At 59.6% G+C, this 12,472-nt stretch overlaps 2 protein-coding genes across 2 annotated transcripts; one reads left to right on the top strand and one right to left on the bottom strand.

Annotated features, from left to right (window-relative positions):
- Positions 1-527: 527 nt before the first annotated feature.
- LOC148686109 (uncharacterized) lies at positions 528-4,175 on the bottom strand. The gene is made up of 2 exons (XM_088669017.1): positions 4,046-4,175; positions 528-2,581 (listed from the first exon to the last, which is right to left on the bottom strand). Exon 2 carries the CDS (start codon positions 2,553-2,555, stop codon positions 528-530), a length of 2,028 nt encoding a protein of 675 aa, XP_088525143.1. The 5' UTR covers positions 2,556-2,581; positions 4,046-4,175.
- Positions 4,176-8,029: 3,854 nt separating this feature from the next.
- On the top strand, positions 8,030-11,862 carry C4H11orf42 (chromosome 4 C11orf42 homolog). Its single transcript, XM_035115250.3, has 3 exons — positions 8,030-8,098; positions 10,113-10,830; positions 11,735-11,862. The coding sequence occupies exons 1-3, from the start codon at positions 8,030-8,032 to the stop codon at positions 11,860-11,862; spliced, it is 915 nt and encodes a 304-aa protein (XP_034971141.1).
- The last annotated feature ends 610 nt before the right edge of the window (positions 11,863-12,472 follow it).

Genomic DNA, 12,472 nt, shown 5'->3' on the forward strand with positions numbered 1-12,472 from the left:
CACTTTGAATTGGGCCCAGAAACTAATGGGCGGCCAGGGCAATGGGGCCAGGATTGGCATTATAGGCTCAACCTGTCTGACCCTAGTTTAGTGAGCAAGCTGACTGCTGAATTTTGCACCGACTGAATTTCCCAAACCATCTGCAAAGGCAGCCCCACGTAGAACAGCAATCTAGTGTAGAGGTTACCAGAGTAGAGAGGTTCCCCCTGGCCAGACACAAGCATAGCTGGGCCACCCGCTGAAGCTGATGGAAGCCCCCCTGGGCCACTGAGGCCACCAGAGTCTCAAGCAAGAGGAAATCAAGCTCTGCACCCACTCCTTAGGGCCTCTTTTTAAGGGTCCCGTGGGGGGGGGAGGCAGAAAGGTGTCTCGGTCCTGGGAGGTCCCAGCTCTCTCTCCCTGCTGTAATAAGACATTGTGGGGCACCCGCACAACATCCTACTCAGTTTTGGGGAGCAGGAGTAAGGGGTCTTGCTCCCCACAGTGAGTGGGGTGGGGGAACCCGTCTTGCCCCCCCCAGCCCTCCTTTAACAGTACTGGAAGGTTTTCAGGCAGTGGTGCATGCTGTCTGCCACCACTAGGTGGTGCTCGCCGAGAAGGGCAACCCCCCGGGGGCTGCTTAACCCCTCGGTGGCCACGGCCCAGCCCCGCCCTCGTGGAGGGTAGCAGAAGATGGCGTGGGAGAGGCGCCCCCAGTCGGCCACCACCACCCGCCCGGCCTCGTCCAGGGAGACCCCCCAGGGGTTGGTGAGCAGTGGGGGGTGGCCCTGCCCACCCAGCACCCTCAGGAGGTGCCAGGTGGGGGCCAGCACCTTAACGCAACAGCCCCCATCCAGCCCCCGCTCAGAGACGGCCACCTCCCCCCGGCTGTTGGTAGCCACCAGGTAGGGCTTGACGAAGCCCCCCACAGCCTCCCTCCGCACCAGCCGGCCCCTGGACACCCCCAGGACATGCAGCGCCCCCAGGCGCGTGTCAGCCACCAGGAACTCCCCCCGGGGGGCAAGGGCGATGCCCCGGGGGCTCTGGAAGCCCTCAGCCAGGGCTTGCAGGAGGCGGCCTCGGGAGCTATACAGCTCCACCCGGCGCCAAGAGGGGCTGGTCAGTGCCACACAGCCCCCCCTGCCCTGGGCCACGTCAAAGTAGGCCTTCCCGGGCAAGGGCATGGCCCGCCCCCCAGCCCTCCCCACTTCCTGCAGCCGGCGGTTCCCGAAGTCCACCACCAAGAGGGAGCCGGCGGGGGCGGCACACAGCCCATGCGGGAGGCACAGCTGCCCCTCTTGGCTGCCCCACGCCCCCCACTGCCCCACCAGCCGGTTGCAGGGAGGGCTGGGGGGTCCCAGGTGGTGGGGCACGACTGGGATGCACTTTAAATGGGGGCTCGGGGGCTCACCCCACCCCAGTCGGGTCCCCTTGAGGAAGGTGACCCGCTCCGCTCCGGCCCCCGCCAGCTCCAGGCAACTGCCCCCCAGCTGCCCCCCAGCTCCCCGCCTGGCTCTGTACAGCCGCCCCAGGGACTCGGCTGAGGCCCACCGGGGCAGGGGCCCCCTGGCTGAGGGCGCCCGGCTGCCCAGCACGGCCACCTCCCGGAAGGATCCTGACCCCCCCGTCTCCCCGCTGCTGCTGCTGTCAGAGGCATCTTCTTGCACCCAGACCGCCCTGGCATGGAAGAGGGTGGCAGGCTCCAAAGGCAGGGGCATGCCAAGGGACCCTTCTGGAAGGGACAGGCCTGGCCTTGCTGTGCCACCCACTCCCTCAGCCCCTGGCAAGCACCTCCGGGGCACCCCTGCAGAGACCGTGGGCATCGCCACTGCCGGCAGGGCTTCTTCGCTGCCCTCTGCCTCCCTCACAGCAACCTCTGCCACAGCCCCCATCTCCATCCCCTCTGCCCAGCTGCACATCTCCCCCCGGGATGCCAGCCCAGCCTCAGCAGACGGGGCCCTCCCTGGCAGCTCCGAGGGGCAGCACTCGCTTGCCTGCCCCTTGTCGCTACACTCCTGGCTGCTCCCTTCCGTGGGCACGGCGGGGTCTCCTCTGTGCCCTTCTCCATTGCCCCTGGGCAGGATCTTGCTTGGGGCCAGGCTGAGGACCCTCTCCTCCCGCTGGAGCTGCCCCAGGACATAGCTCGGCCGTCCCTGTGGAGATGGCATGAAGTGGGCCCAGGTGAGCTGGAGGGAGAGAGCGCTGGCATGGGCAAGCAGCTCCCTGGCCTCCTGGGCCCTCTGGGCGGAGGGGGCTGCCTCTGGGGTGGCCAGGAGGCAGGTATGGAGGTGGCTGAGCTGCTGCCGCAGGGCCTGGATCCTGGCCGCGCCCACGCGTGCCGCCTCCTCGTTGGCGTCCTGAAGGGTGGCCAGCTCTCCTTGCAGCCGCAGGCGCTCTGCCCGGGCACGTGCCCACAGCTGCTCCTCTTCCTGCAGCCCTGCTGCCAGGGCCTCCTCCAGGGAGCGCTGGGCCCCCGCCAGGCCCACCAGCTGGCGCTGCTGCAGGGACTTCAGCCAGTCCTGGGCCCCACTCAGCGCCAGCACCAGGGCCTTGTGGTCCACAGGGCCCTGCGCCATCTCCTTAGGGTGGGGGGCCTTGAGACCTGGGAAGAGAGAGAGGGAGGGAGGGAGGGAGGGAGAGGTGGTCACGGGTGGCATCAGCCTCACCAGCAAACAGGCTCCCTGGTGGGGAGAAGCAAAGGCACAGTTCAGCTGTGGAACTCCCTCCCACAGGAGGCATGGATGGCCACCAGCTTGGCTCTGCCCTGCCTCCGCGGTCAGAGGTGGCGATGCTGCCAAATGCCAGTTGCCGGAAACCACAGAAGAGAGAAGGGCTCAGATCCTGCTTGCGGGTTTCCCACAGGCTTTTGGTTGGTCAACTGTGAGGACAGGAGGCTGGACGGGATGGTCCCCCCTCCGGCCTGATTTGGAGCCTCTTTGGATGTCCTTGTGGAACCTCCAGCTGCAGATGCAGTCTATCTGCACTGCTGAGTTCTTGGGAGTATTTGGCCTCTGTGAGAACAGGGCGCTGGACTTAGCCAGTTAAACGTCGCAATTTGCATCTCCAAAGAAGTTGCTTTGTGCTCTAGGACACACAAGACGGGTCTTCCCCACCTCACCTCACCTCACCAGGTAGGAGAGCGAGAGGCAGAGTTTTGGGCTGGGAGCTGAGCCAGGAGACAGGAGACCCAGAGACCAGCTCTCTCTCTGCGCTGGAGACAAAGCTGCGACTCCTGCAGCCGCGAGATCTCCTGGGATCTTGCTGCTGGGAGCCCCTCCCTCCTTCACTCAGGTTGTATATATGTGTAAATAAAATCCTATAGCCCAAAGACACCATTGTCTCCGCTGACCTTTTCCCCAAGGAAACCAAAGATGGATCTGAAACTCCTGGCACCTCTCACCTCTCAGAGACTGGCGAGGCAGGGAACATTATCCTGATTGCTTTCATTATTCTGATTACTGCTTTATCGCACTTTATGGCCACCTGCCAGGGATGCTTTTGAGGGGATTCCTGCATTGTTGGGGGGGGGGCTGGAGTTGTTGGCCGCTGGGACCCCTTCCAACTTCACTATTTACAGTGAGACTGGCCCACTACTTGGGGGTCCCAGGGCAGGTGGCAGCAACTAAAACCCAACTTTTTCTGCAAGTACAATATTGCAAAGCACTAAAAATAGTTGGAAAAGACTCCAAAGGACGGAATTAAGGTGGTCCATCCACTGCATCTCTGGCCGCCAGGATCTTGGGGGGGGGGGAGAGAGGCTAGCATGGCAGCTGCTGTCTCAGGTGGCGCCATGAATATCTCATGAGGCCCTGGCAGACTCTCTCTCTGTCTCTTTCCCCATGGCTGCCCCATTCCCAGGCCAGCCTGCTAGACACTCAATTTCTGTGGGGCAGGCAGATCCACAGGGGGTGGGTGGGTGCCTGAAAGGAATTGGCAAAGAGATTGTAGGGGAGCTATGCAGGAGACAGAATTATTGGGGTGAGGGTAAAGGACCCCAAGTGCCAAGGGGTGGCTGGGACCTCCCCTCCCTCTCCTGCGGGTCCCCAGGGCCCCACGAGGAACTCACCTTCTCGCTGAAGCAGCAGCAGGAAGATGTCCCGGGAGGGTGAGGGGGCTTCAGCCCAGCCCAGGTGAGAGGGAGACTGAGAGGAGGGAGGAAGTGGCAGGCAGGTGGAGGCAGGTGGGGAGAGAGAGAGGCGTCACGTGATCCTGGAGGCTCCGGCTGGGGGCAGGCTGGGTCGGCAGCCTCCGCAGGGAAGCTCAGAGCAGGAGGGGGTGGGTGGGGACAGGTGGGGGCATGGGCTGCCCCCCCATCCTCTTCAAAAAGGTACCTGGGCTGGACACTTTAGCTTAGAGAAAAGGTGGGAAGAGGCGACAGGATAGAAGCTGATAAGATTACACCCAGGAGAATGTGGCGAGATCAAGCTGAATGTGGGAAGATTCAGGACGTATAAAAAGAAAGTCACGCAGTGAAGTGACTATGGAACTCCCTCCCACAAGAAGCAGGGGTGGCCACCCACCTAGATGGTTTTACAAGAGGACGGGAGGCAGCTGTGATTCTGAAGGCCAGTTGCTGGAAAATGCAGGAGGGGAGAAATGCTCTGGGGCTCGAATCCTGCTTGTGGGTTTCAGTTTGGGGCAGCCGGTTGACCCCTGTGAGGAAAGGAGGCTGGACTAGGTGGGCCGCCTTTGGCCGGATCCAGTTGGAATTCTCCTATGTCCTTATGGAGATGCAGCTTCAAATTCCATAAAGAGGGTTGCCATATTCTGAAGAGCAAAAAAGAGAACACACTTGTGTGACATGTCGTCAATTATGTGGGGTGGGGCTTGCATGACCCCCCTCCCATATTCTATTCAAGTTGGCACCCCTCAGGGATCATAGAATCCTAGAGTTGGAAGAGACCACAAGGGGCATCCAGTCCAACCCCCTGCCAAGCAGGAAACACCATCAAAGCATTCTTGACATATGCCTGTCAAGCCTCTGCTTAAAGACCTCCAAAGAAGGAGACTCCACCACACTCCTTGGTAGCAAATTCCACTGCCGAACAGCTCTTACTGTCAGGAAGTTCTTCCTAATGTTTAGGTGGAATCTTCTTTCTTGTAGTTTGAATCCATTGCTCCATGCCTGCTTCTCTGGAGCAGCAGAAAAGAACCTTTGTTTAGCTGAGATTCTTGCATTGGCAGGGGCTGGACTAAATGACCCTTGGGGTCCCTTCCAGCTCTGCAGAGGCTGGCAGTCACAGGCATCTGGAGGGAAGCAGGCTGGCTTCTGCTGGGCTGATTAATCGGACCTAAACACCGAGTATTACATGCACAAAAGGCACGGATCCTTCCTTTGCAGAAACCTGCCCACCCCTCAGCTCTCTCTGAGACCGCGGCTGCGCGCCACCAAGGCAAAAAAGGTAAAGGTAAAGGAGCCCTGAATGGTTGAGTAGTCCAAGGCGACTCTGGGGTTGCGGCTGGCTCTCATCTCGCTTTCAGGCCGAGGGAGCAAGCGTTTGTCCACAGCTTTCCGGGTCATGTGGCCAGCAGGACTAAACTGCTTCTCGTGCAATGGGACACCGTGAAGGAAACCAGAGTGCACAGAAACGCCATTTACCTTCCCGCTGCAGCAGTACCTATTTATCTAGGTGGGTGGCGCTGTGGTCTAAACCACTGGTCCTTTTGGGCTTGCTGATTGGAAGGTCAGTGGTTCTAATCCACACGACGGGGTGAGCTCCCGCTGCTCTGTCCCAGCTCCTGCCAGCCTAGCAGTTCAAAAACATACCAGTGCAAGTAGATAAATAGGCACCACCAAGGAGCAGAATCATAGAATCATAGAGTTGGAAACACCATCAAAGCATTCTTGACATATGCCTGTCAAGCCTCTGCTTAAAGACCTCCAAAGAAGGAGACTCCACCACACTCCTTGGCAGCAGATTCCACTGTCAAACAGCTCTTACTGTCAGGAAGTTCTTCCTAATGTTTAGGTGGAATCTTCTTTCTTGAAGTTTGAATCCATTGCTCCGTGTCCGCTTCCATTGCAAGGTGCCTGGTGAGCAGTGGCTCACCGGGCACCTTGGCAGCCTGGCAGGCCCAAGTCAGGAGCAGGTGGAAGGAGTCATTGTCCAGCTGTAGCACTGGGTGCAGGTCCCAGTGGACATCGCAGAAGGGAACCCGCCCCCAGCCTCCTCCGTCCCCCTGCCCTGCCTTGGCTGTGTCCATCCCCTATGCCAGCTAGAAACCAGAGCTGCGTTTCAAGGTTCCGCTCTCCAGACAGGCCCTGGTAACAATTCTTGCTCTCATGAAGAACCCAGACATTTAGCCAAAATTTTAAAATCCACCTGAATGGGGGGCTTTTTGCCCTAAAAAAAGAGGACATGTCTGGGGAAAACAGGGGCCTGGCAAGCACCCCGGTCAACCTCAGATGCACAATTTATCTGGGGAGCTTATAGCCAGGTCTGCTGCAACAAACAGCCACGCAAGCCTTGGGGAGGGAGAGATGTGAGAGGGCATCAGAGGAGGAAGGGAAAGAAAGAGGGACCGAGGCCAGGGTTGTCTGCAGCACCCCAGAGCATCATCCAAGGCACCCCAGGGTGCCATGGCACATGGGTTGAAAACCACTGCCATGAAGCATTTTGTCTTCTTTTTTTGGCGAAGTACCAACTCCTAGAGGGGCAGCTCTGTTACTTGGCAGAGTGACCTTGGATAGGTGGGGAGGAGAGACTCAGGACGGAGGGCAGCAGTAGCCCCTGGCAGTTCCTTCCTGCTGCCCCTGGAGGCCAAAGCTGAGAGCGGCAGGCCTCCTGGCCCTGTGGCAGCCCCTAAACTGGCAGAAGATGGGGGTGGAGGGCCATAGAATCCTAGAGTTGGAAGACCCCAAGGGCCATCCAGTCCAACCCCCTGCCAAGCAGGAAACACCATCAAAGCATTCTTGACATATGCCTGTCAAGCCTCTGCTTAAAGACCTCCAAAGAAGGAGACTCCACCACACTCCTTGGCAGCAAATTCCACTGCCAAACAGCTCTTACTGTCAGCAAGTTCTTTCTAATGCCAGGCCCATTGGCTCCTGGGTGTGTGGGGCAAAATCTTGTCCCCACCCCAACAGGCAGGGACATGTCCTGGGACAGCCCTGCCCCCTTAGCGTCTGCATCTTCTGCCCATCCATTTCTTGGGCTATTTTGAATTGAGATTCCACTAGATAAGTGGGGGGCTGCAGCCCGCTGCTCCCCCCACTCACCTCAGGCCTCCTCAGCTGCTCCACTTCCTGATGAGAGCAGGCGGGTGGGGGGGGGTCGTTGTTGTCTTGGGCCTCCCAGTACGGTGCTTTTCTAGATCCTTCTCAAATATATGTTGCCCAAGAAACAGCTTTTGCAGCCAGGCTGGCCATAAGAGCATCAGAAGAAGGTGCTGGGTCAGGCCAAAGAGTGACCATCCAGTCCAGCCCCCTGTTCTCACAGCGGCCAACCAGAGGCCCACATGGGACCCCCCCCCCCAAGCATGATTCCAGCAAAAGAGCCCCACTCTCCCCTCCTGCGGCTTCCAGAAATTGGTCTCCGGAAGCCTTGCTGCCATCGACAGCCCTCTCCTCCTCCATGAATTTGTCTAATCCTCTTTTTAAGCCACCCAAGCTGGTGGCCATCGCTGTCTCATGTGGCAGGGAGTTCTGGAGTTTAACTATGCGGTGCGTGAAGGAGGACTTGCTCTTATCTGTCCGGAACCTTCCAACATTCAGCTTAAATCTTTCCTCTACTCACCCTCCTTTCTCGCCTGCAAGGGCGGCACCAAAGCCCACCCGCCCGCCTTCGAAGGGCTCTCTCCCCCTCCCTCTGTGGTGCTCAGAGGCAGCCCCCTGGGGTGATGGCGGCAGGGGGCCCTTTGTGACCTCACAGGCCAGCCCTGCCTTCTGCTGCTCCCAGCTCCAAGCCTGCAGGGAGGGGGGGCACATCTTCCCAGACGCTGAACAGCTCCTCCATGCCCAGCCCCATGCCCTTGGCCTTGCCCAGACCCATGCCCACGCTCTCTTGCCACCCTCCTGGACCCCTCTAGGCCTTGTCCAGCTGCTTGCAAGATGGACGGCGGGGTCCAAACCCTGCAGATTGGGGAGGCGGATGCCAACTGGGAGCTGATCAGGGACAAGGTGAGGAGGAGGAAGAAGAGGAGGAGGAGGAGAGGAGCTGGCCTGGCGAGGGGGGCCCTGGGAAGGAGGGACTAGTCTGCAGCATGGGCTTCCTGGGTGCCCCTCACACCAAGACCCCCAGCTGGGTATCAGGGGGCTCTGCTCCAGCTCCGCAAGTGGAGGCAGCAATGCTTCTCGATGCCAGGAAGGGGGGGGGGCTCTGGTGCTCAGGTCCTGCTTTCGAGTTTCCCATTGGGGCATCTGTTTGGCCCCTGTGAGAGCAGGAGATGGGCCTGATCCTGCAGGTGCTTCCCTGGAGAGGGGCAGCAGAGCTAACCTGACCTGGGGGGTCTCTCATGGGACACCTTGGGACGTGGCTTGTAAGGGTCCTCAGTTTAAGGAGGAGAAGAAGAAGAGTTTGGATTTGATATCCCGCTTTATCACTACCCGAAGGAGTCTCAAAGCGGCTAACATTCTCCTTTCCCCTCCTCCCCCACAACAAACACTCTGTGAAGAGAGTGGGGCTGAGAGACTTCAGAGAAGTTTGACTAGCCCAAGGTCACCCAGCAGCTGCATGTGGAGGAGCGGAGACGCGAACCCGGTTCCCCAGATTACGAGTCTACCGCTCTTAACCACTACACCACACTGGCTTCCAGCTTGTCAAACATCCTCCTTAAATTGTGGTGGTTATCAAGGGACTCTGACTTCCCTTGATCTGGACACTACACTTCTGTGGATGCAGCCTAGAAGAGCATTAGCCTTTTTTGCTGCTGCATCACACGGTGGGCTTCTGGCTGGGTTTCCCCGGCCACTCTAGGCAGCTTCCAACAGAATATTAAAATACAATGATCTATTAAACATTAAAAGATTCCCTAAACAGGGCTGCCTTCAGATGTCTTCTAAAAGTCTGGTAGTAGTTGTTTTCTTTGACATCTGGTGGGAGGGCGTTCCACAGGGCGGGTGCCACTACCAAGAAGGCCCTCTGCCTGGTTCCCTGTAACTTGGCTTCTCGTAGTGAGGGAACCGCCAGAAGGCCCTCGGAGCTGGACCTCAGTGTCCGGGCAGAACGATGGGGGTGGAGACGCTCCTTCAGGTATACCGGACCGAGGCCATTTAGGGCTTTAAAGGTCAACACCAACACTTTCGATTGTGCTCGGAAACGTACTGGGAGCCAATGTAGGTCTTTCAGGACCGGTGTTATGTGGTCTCGGCGGCCGCTCCCAGTCACCAGTCTAGCTGCCGCATTCTGGATTAGTTGTAGTTTCCGGGTCACCTTCAAAGGTAGCCCCACATAGAGCGCATTGCAGTAGTCCAAGCGGGAGATAACTAGAGCATGCTAGTAAGTCAGGTGTCCCCCATCTTATATTTGTGCATCTGGTTCTTCCTGCCTAAGTGTTCAACCGTACTTTTGTCCCTACTGAAATTCATTTTGTTAGTGTAAGGGGGAGGGATTATAGAGAACCCTCCCCCCTCATCAGAAGCAGCCCGTCTCCAAGCAGTCATGAGAGCGAGGGGTCTGAAGGGGTGAGTCAGGAAACGGAGAGGGAGGGCCAGGGCTCTGGCAACATCAAAGAGCCCCTGCTCCATAGGCAGGAAGAGAGGGAGGCGGAAAGAGTGGACAGGAATAGGTCAGACAGAAGACCCGTTCCCTTGACGCCGGAATTGAGGAGGAGGAGGAAAGGGAGGCGCTTCTCAGTTCCGAGGCTTTTATGCTGGTCCCGAACGCGGAAGGGGGTAGTGCAGGAATCTGACTCGAGCGGGTAGACATGAAATGAGCAATCCGTTACACTGTAAATAATGTGCACCAATAAAAACGTCTGAAAGACAAGCATGTGGAAGGCCGTTACTCAAGAGTAGTCACAACACACCCCGACAGTTAGCTAGCACCCGGTTCTCCAATCTGATGAGGTCATTTTGAATTCAGATTCTGTCTTCAGTCTCTCTCCAACTGTGATTTCGGGGGTTGCCCTAGATGACCCTTGGGTGTGCCTCCCCACACCCTGACATCCTGACCTCCCCCCCTCTCTCTGGGCAGGTGGTGGAGGAGCGCTTTGGCCCCACGGTGGTTCCCGTGCCCTTCCTGGAAGATGCCGCCTCCTACGACCTGCTGACGGTGCTGATCAAGAAGCCCCCCCTGGGGCAGGGTCTCCTCCGCCGCCAGCGCTGCCTGGTGCCCGTGGGGCCCCTGGAAAACCTGCTTCAGGAGGGCACCCCTGCCAGGGAGCTGACCCACTGCACGCGCGAGTACAACGCCCGGGTGCGGGGCGAGTCGCGCTACGAGGAGACGCGGCTGGTGGCGGGCGCCCTGCGCCACGTGCGCCTCACCATGTCGGGCGTCCACAAGAAGGTGGCCTTCCTGGTCCTGCGCCCCGGAACCGTCTCCCTGCGCCCGGACCTGCCCTGGCTGCGCTCGCAGAGCAGCGTCTACGTGGTCTACGAGGTCTTCTACTGCGCCAGCCTGACGATGGCCGTCACGCAGGGCGCCGAGCACAGCTTCTTCCACCGCGACCAGCCGCTGCCCGTGGCCTTCTCCTGCCTCAAGTTTGCCCTCGGCCCCAAAGGGGTGCTGGGCTCCCAGAAACCCACGGGCCACAACTTGCCTGCCAGGGCCGCCTGGGTCCGGATGGCAGTACTGGAGCCCCCCAGGACCCCAGCCCCCAAGCCGCCCCTGGAGAGCCCCCTGCCCAAGGAGGAGGGCAAGGCTTCCCGCAAGCGCTGGAGACCCCTTAGCAGGCCCACGAGGACCCTGGCAGGTGAGGCATTTCGCTCTTCACGGGAGACCGTGATGACCGCCAACTTGGCTGGTCAGCGGTCAGGGATGCTTGAGCTGAGGGGTGGGACTGGATGACCCCGGGGGGTCCCTTCCGACTCCACGATTCTGATTCAGGCTGGGCTCTGCCTCTACAGCTGGAGGAAGTGCTCAATGTTTGGTGCTTTCATTTTGGGAAGCTGCCAGGAGTGGCTCTCCCCCACCCCACCCCCAGCTAGAGGAAGCCGTGCTTCTGAGTCCCAGGGGCTGGAAGTAGCAGGAGAGGAGAGCTGCTCCTGTGTTCGAATCCTGCTTGTGGATTTCCGATCATGAGCAGGAGGCTGGCCTAGGTGGCCCCCTCTGACCCAGATGGAAACCTCTTCTGTTCGTAGCTGCACCTTCAAGTGGGGTAAAAATATGGTTTCAGAGAGCACATGGGAAGAAGAATCTAAAATTTCCACGGCCGCCTAGCAGCTAAATGCCTCCATCTCAATTTGCTGGCATCTTGGACCCCCCCCCCCCCGGCTGTCATTTCTCAAGGGCACCACCCCACTGCCGGCATTCTGCCTGGCACCCCCTTTCAGCCCCTTGGCTCCCTGCATTGCAGGGAATTCGACTAGATGGTCCCAAATTGTGGGTGGGGTGCCATTGCTTGGCTCTTCCCGTTCAGGCCCCCACTGGCAAGAGGCCCCCCCCATTAGCCCCTACAGAGGCCTCTGCTGGGCTTCTCCCCCTGAAATGTGGGGAGAGGTGGTGGTTTGGGGCTGCCCAGCAGGCAGCACGGCACCTTCTGGGAAGGTCTAGGAAGCCACCCGCCAGGGGCTCCTGCCTCACAGGGGACTGGACTGGACGGCCCTTGGGGAGCCCCTCCCCACTCTCTTACGCTGCGATTCTTCTGCCCCCCGCAGGGAAATGGCCCTTCCGGCGCCACCGCCCCAAGTCCGGCCCGTCCACCGCCAGCCTGGCTGACGCCGAGAGGCACTCCATGTCGCTCCCCCTCCTGCAGAGCGCCACGGCCGAGAGCGACACCGAGTGAGCCAAGAGGCGCTGCCAATAAAGAGCCCTTTGCACCCAGAGCCAGGCGTGTGGACCCAATTGGAGGGGGAGGGCGGGCGCAGGAAGCGGGGGGGGGGCAGCAAGCCAAGGGAGAGAGCCTGCAGCGGGGGGGGGGGCAAGTCCCGGAGGAGCCGCCTCATGCTCTGGGGGGGCACCCAGAGGCCATCTAGTAGGAACACACTTGGCTGAGGCGCCTTCCACCACCACCCATTGGTTGGAGCAGCTGGGAGCCTGGTGGGCTGTGTCTGTGTGAAGCCCCATACGGAGCAAAAAGCTGAACGTTAAAGGATTCGGGACAGATAAAAGCCCTTTGCACAGCACAGAGCCGACCACTGGAACTCCCTGCCACAGGAGGAAGTGGCGGTCACCAACTTGGATGGCTTTAAAAGGGGATTGGACAAACTCAAAGAGGAGGAGAGGGCTGTCAAAGGCGACTAGGCTGTTTGGGGCGTCCAAATGCCAGTCCCTGGAAACGGCAGGAAGGGAGAGCAGCTCTTGCACTCGGGGCCTGCTTGTGAGAAGAAGCAGCTGGACCAGAGGGGCCCCCTTAATCCAGCTGGGCTCCTCTCACCTCCACCAAGTCTCTGCCC

This window comes from Zootoca vivipara, chromosome 4 (assembly GCF_965207765.1).
Source record: "Zootoca vivipara chromosome 4, rZooViv2.hap1.1, whole genome shotgun sequence".
NCBI lineage: Eukaryota > Metazoa > Chordata > Lepidosauria > Squamata > Lacertidae > Zootoca > Zootoca vivipara.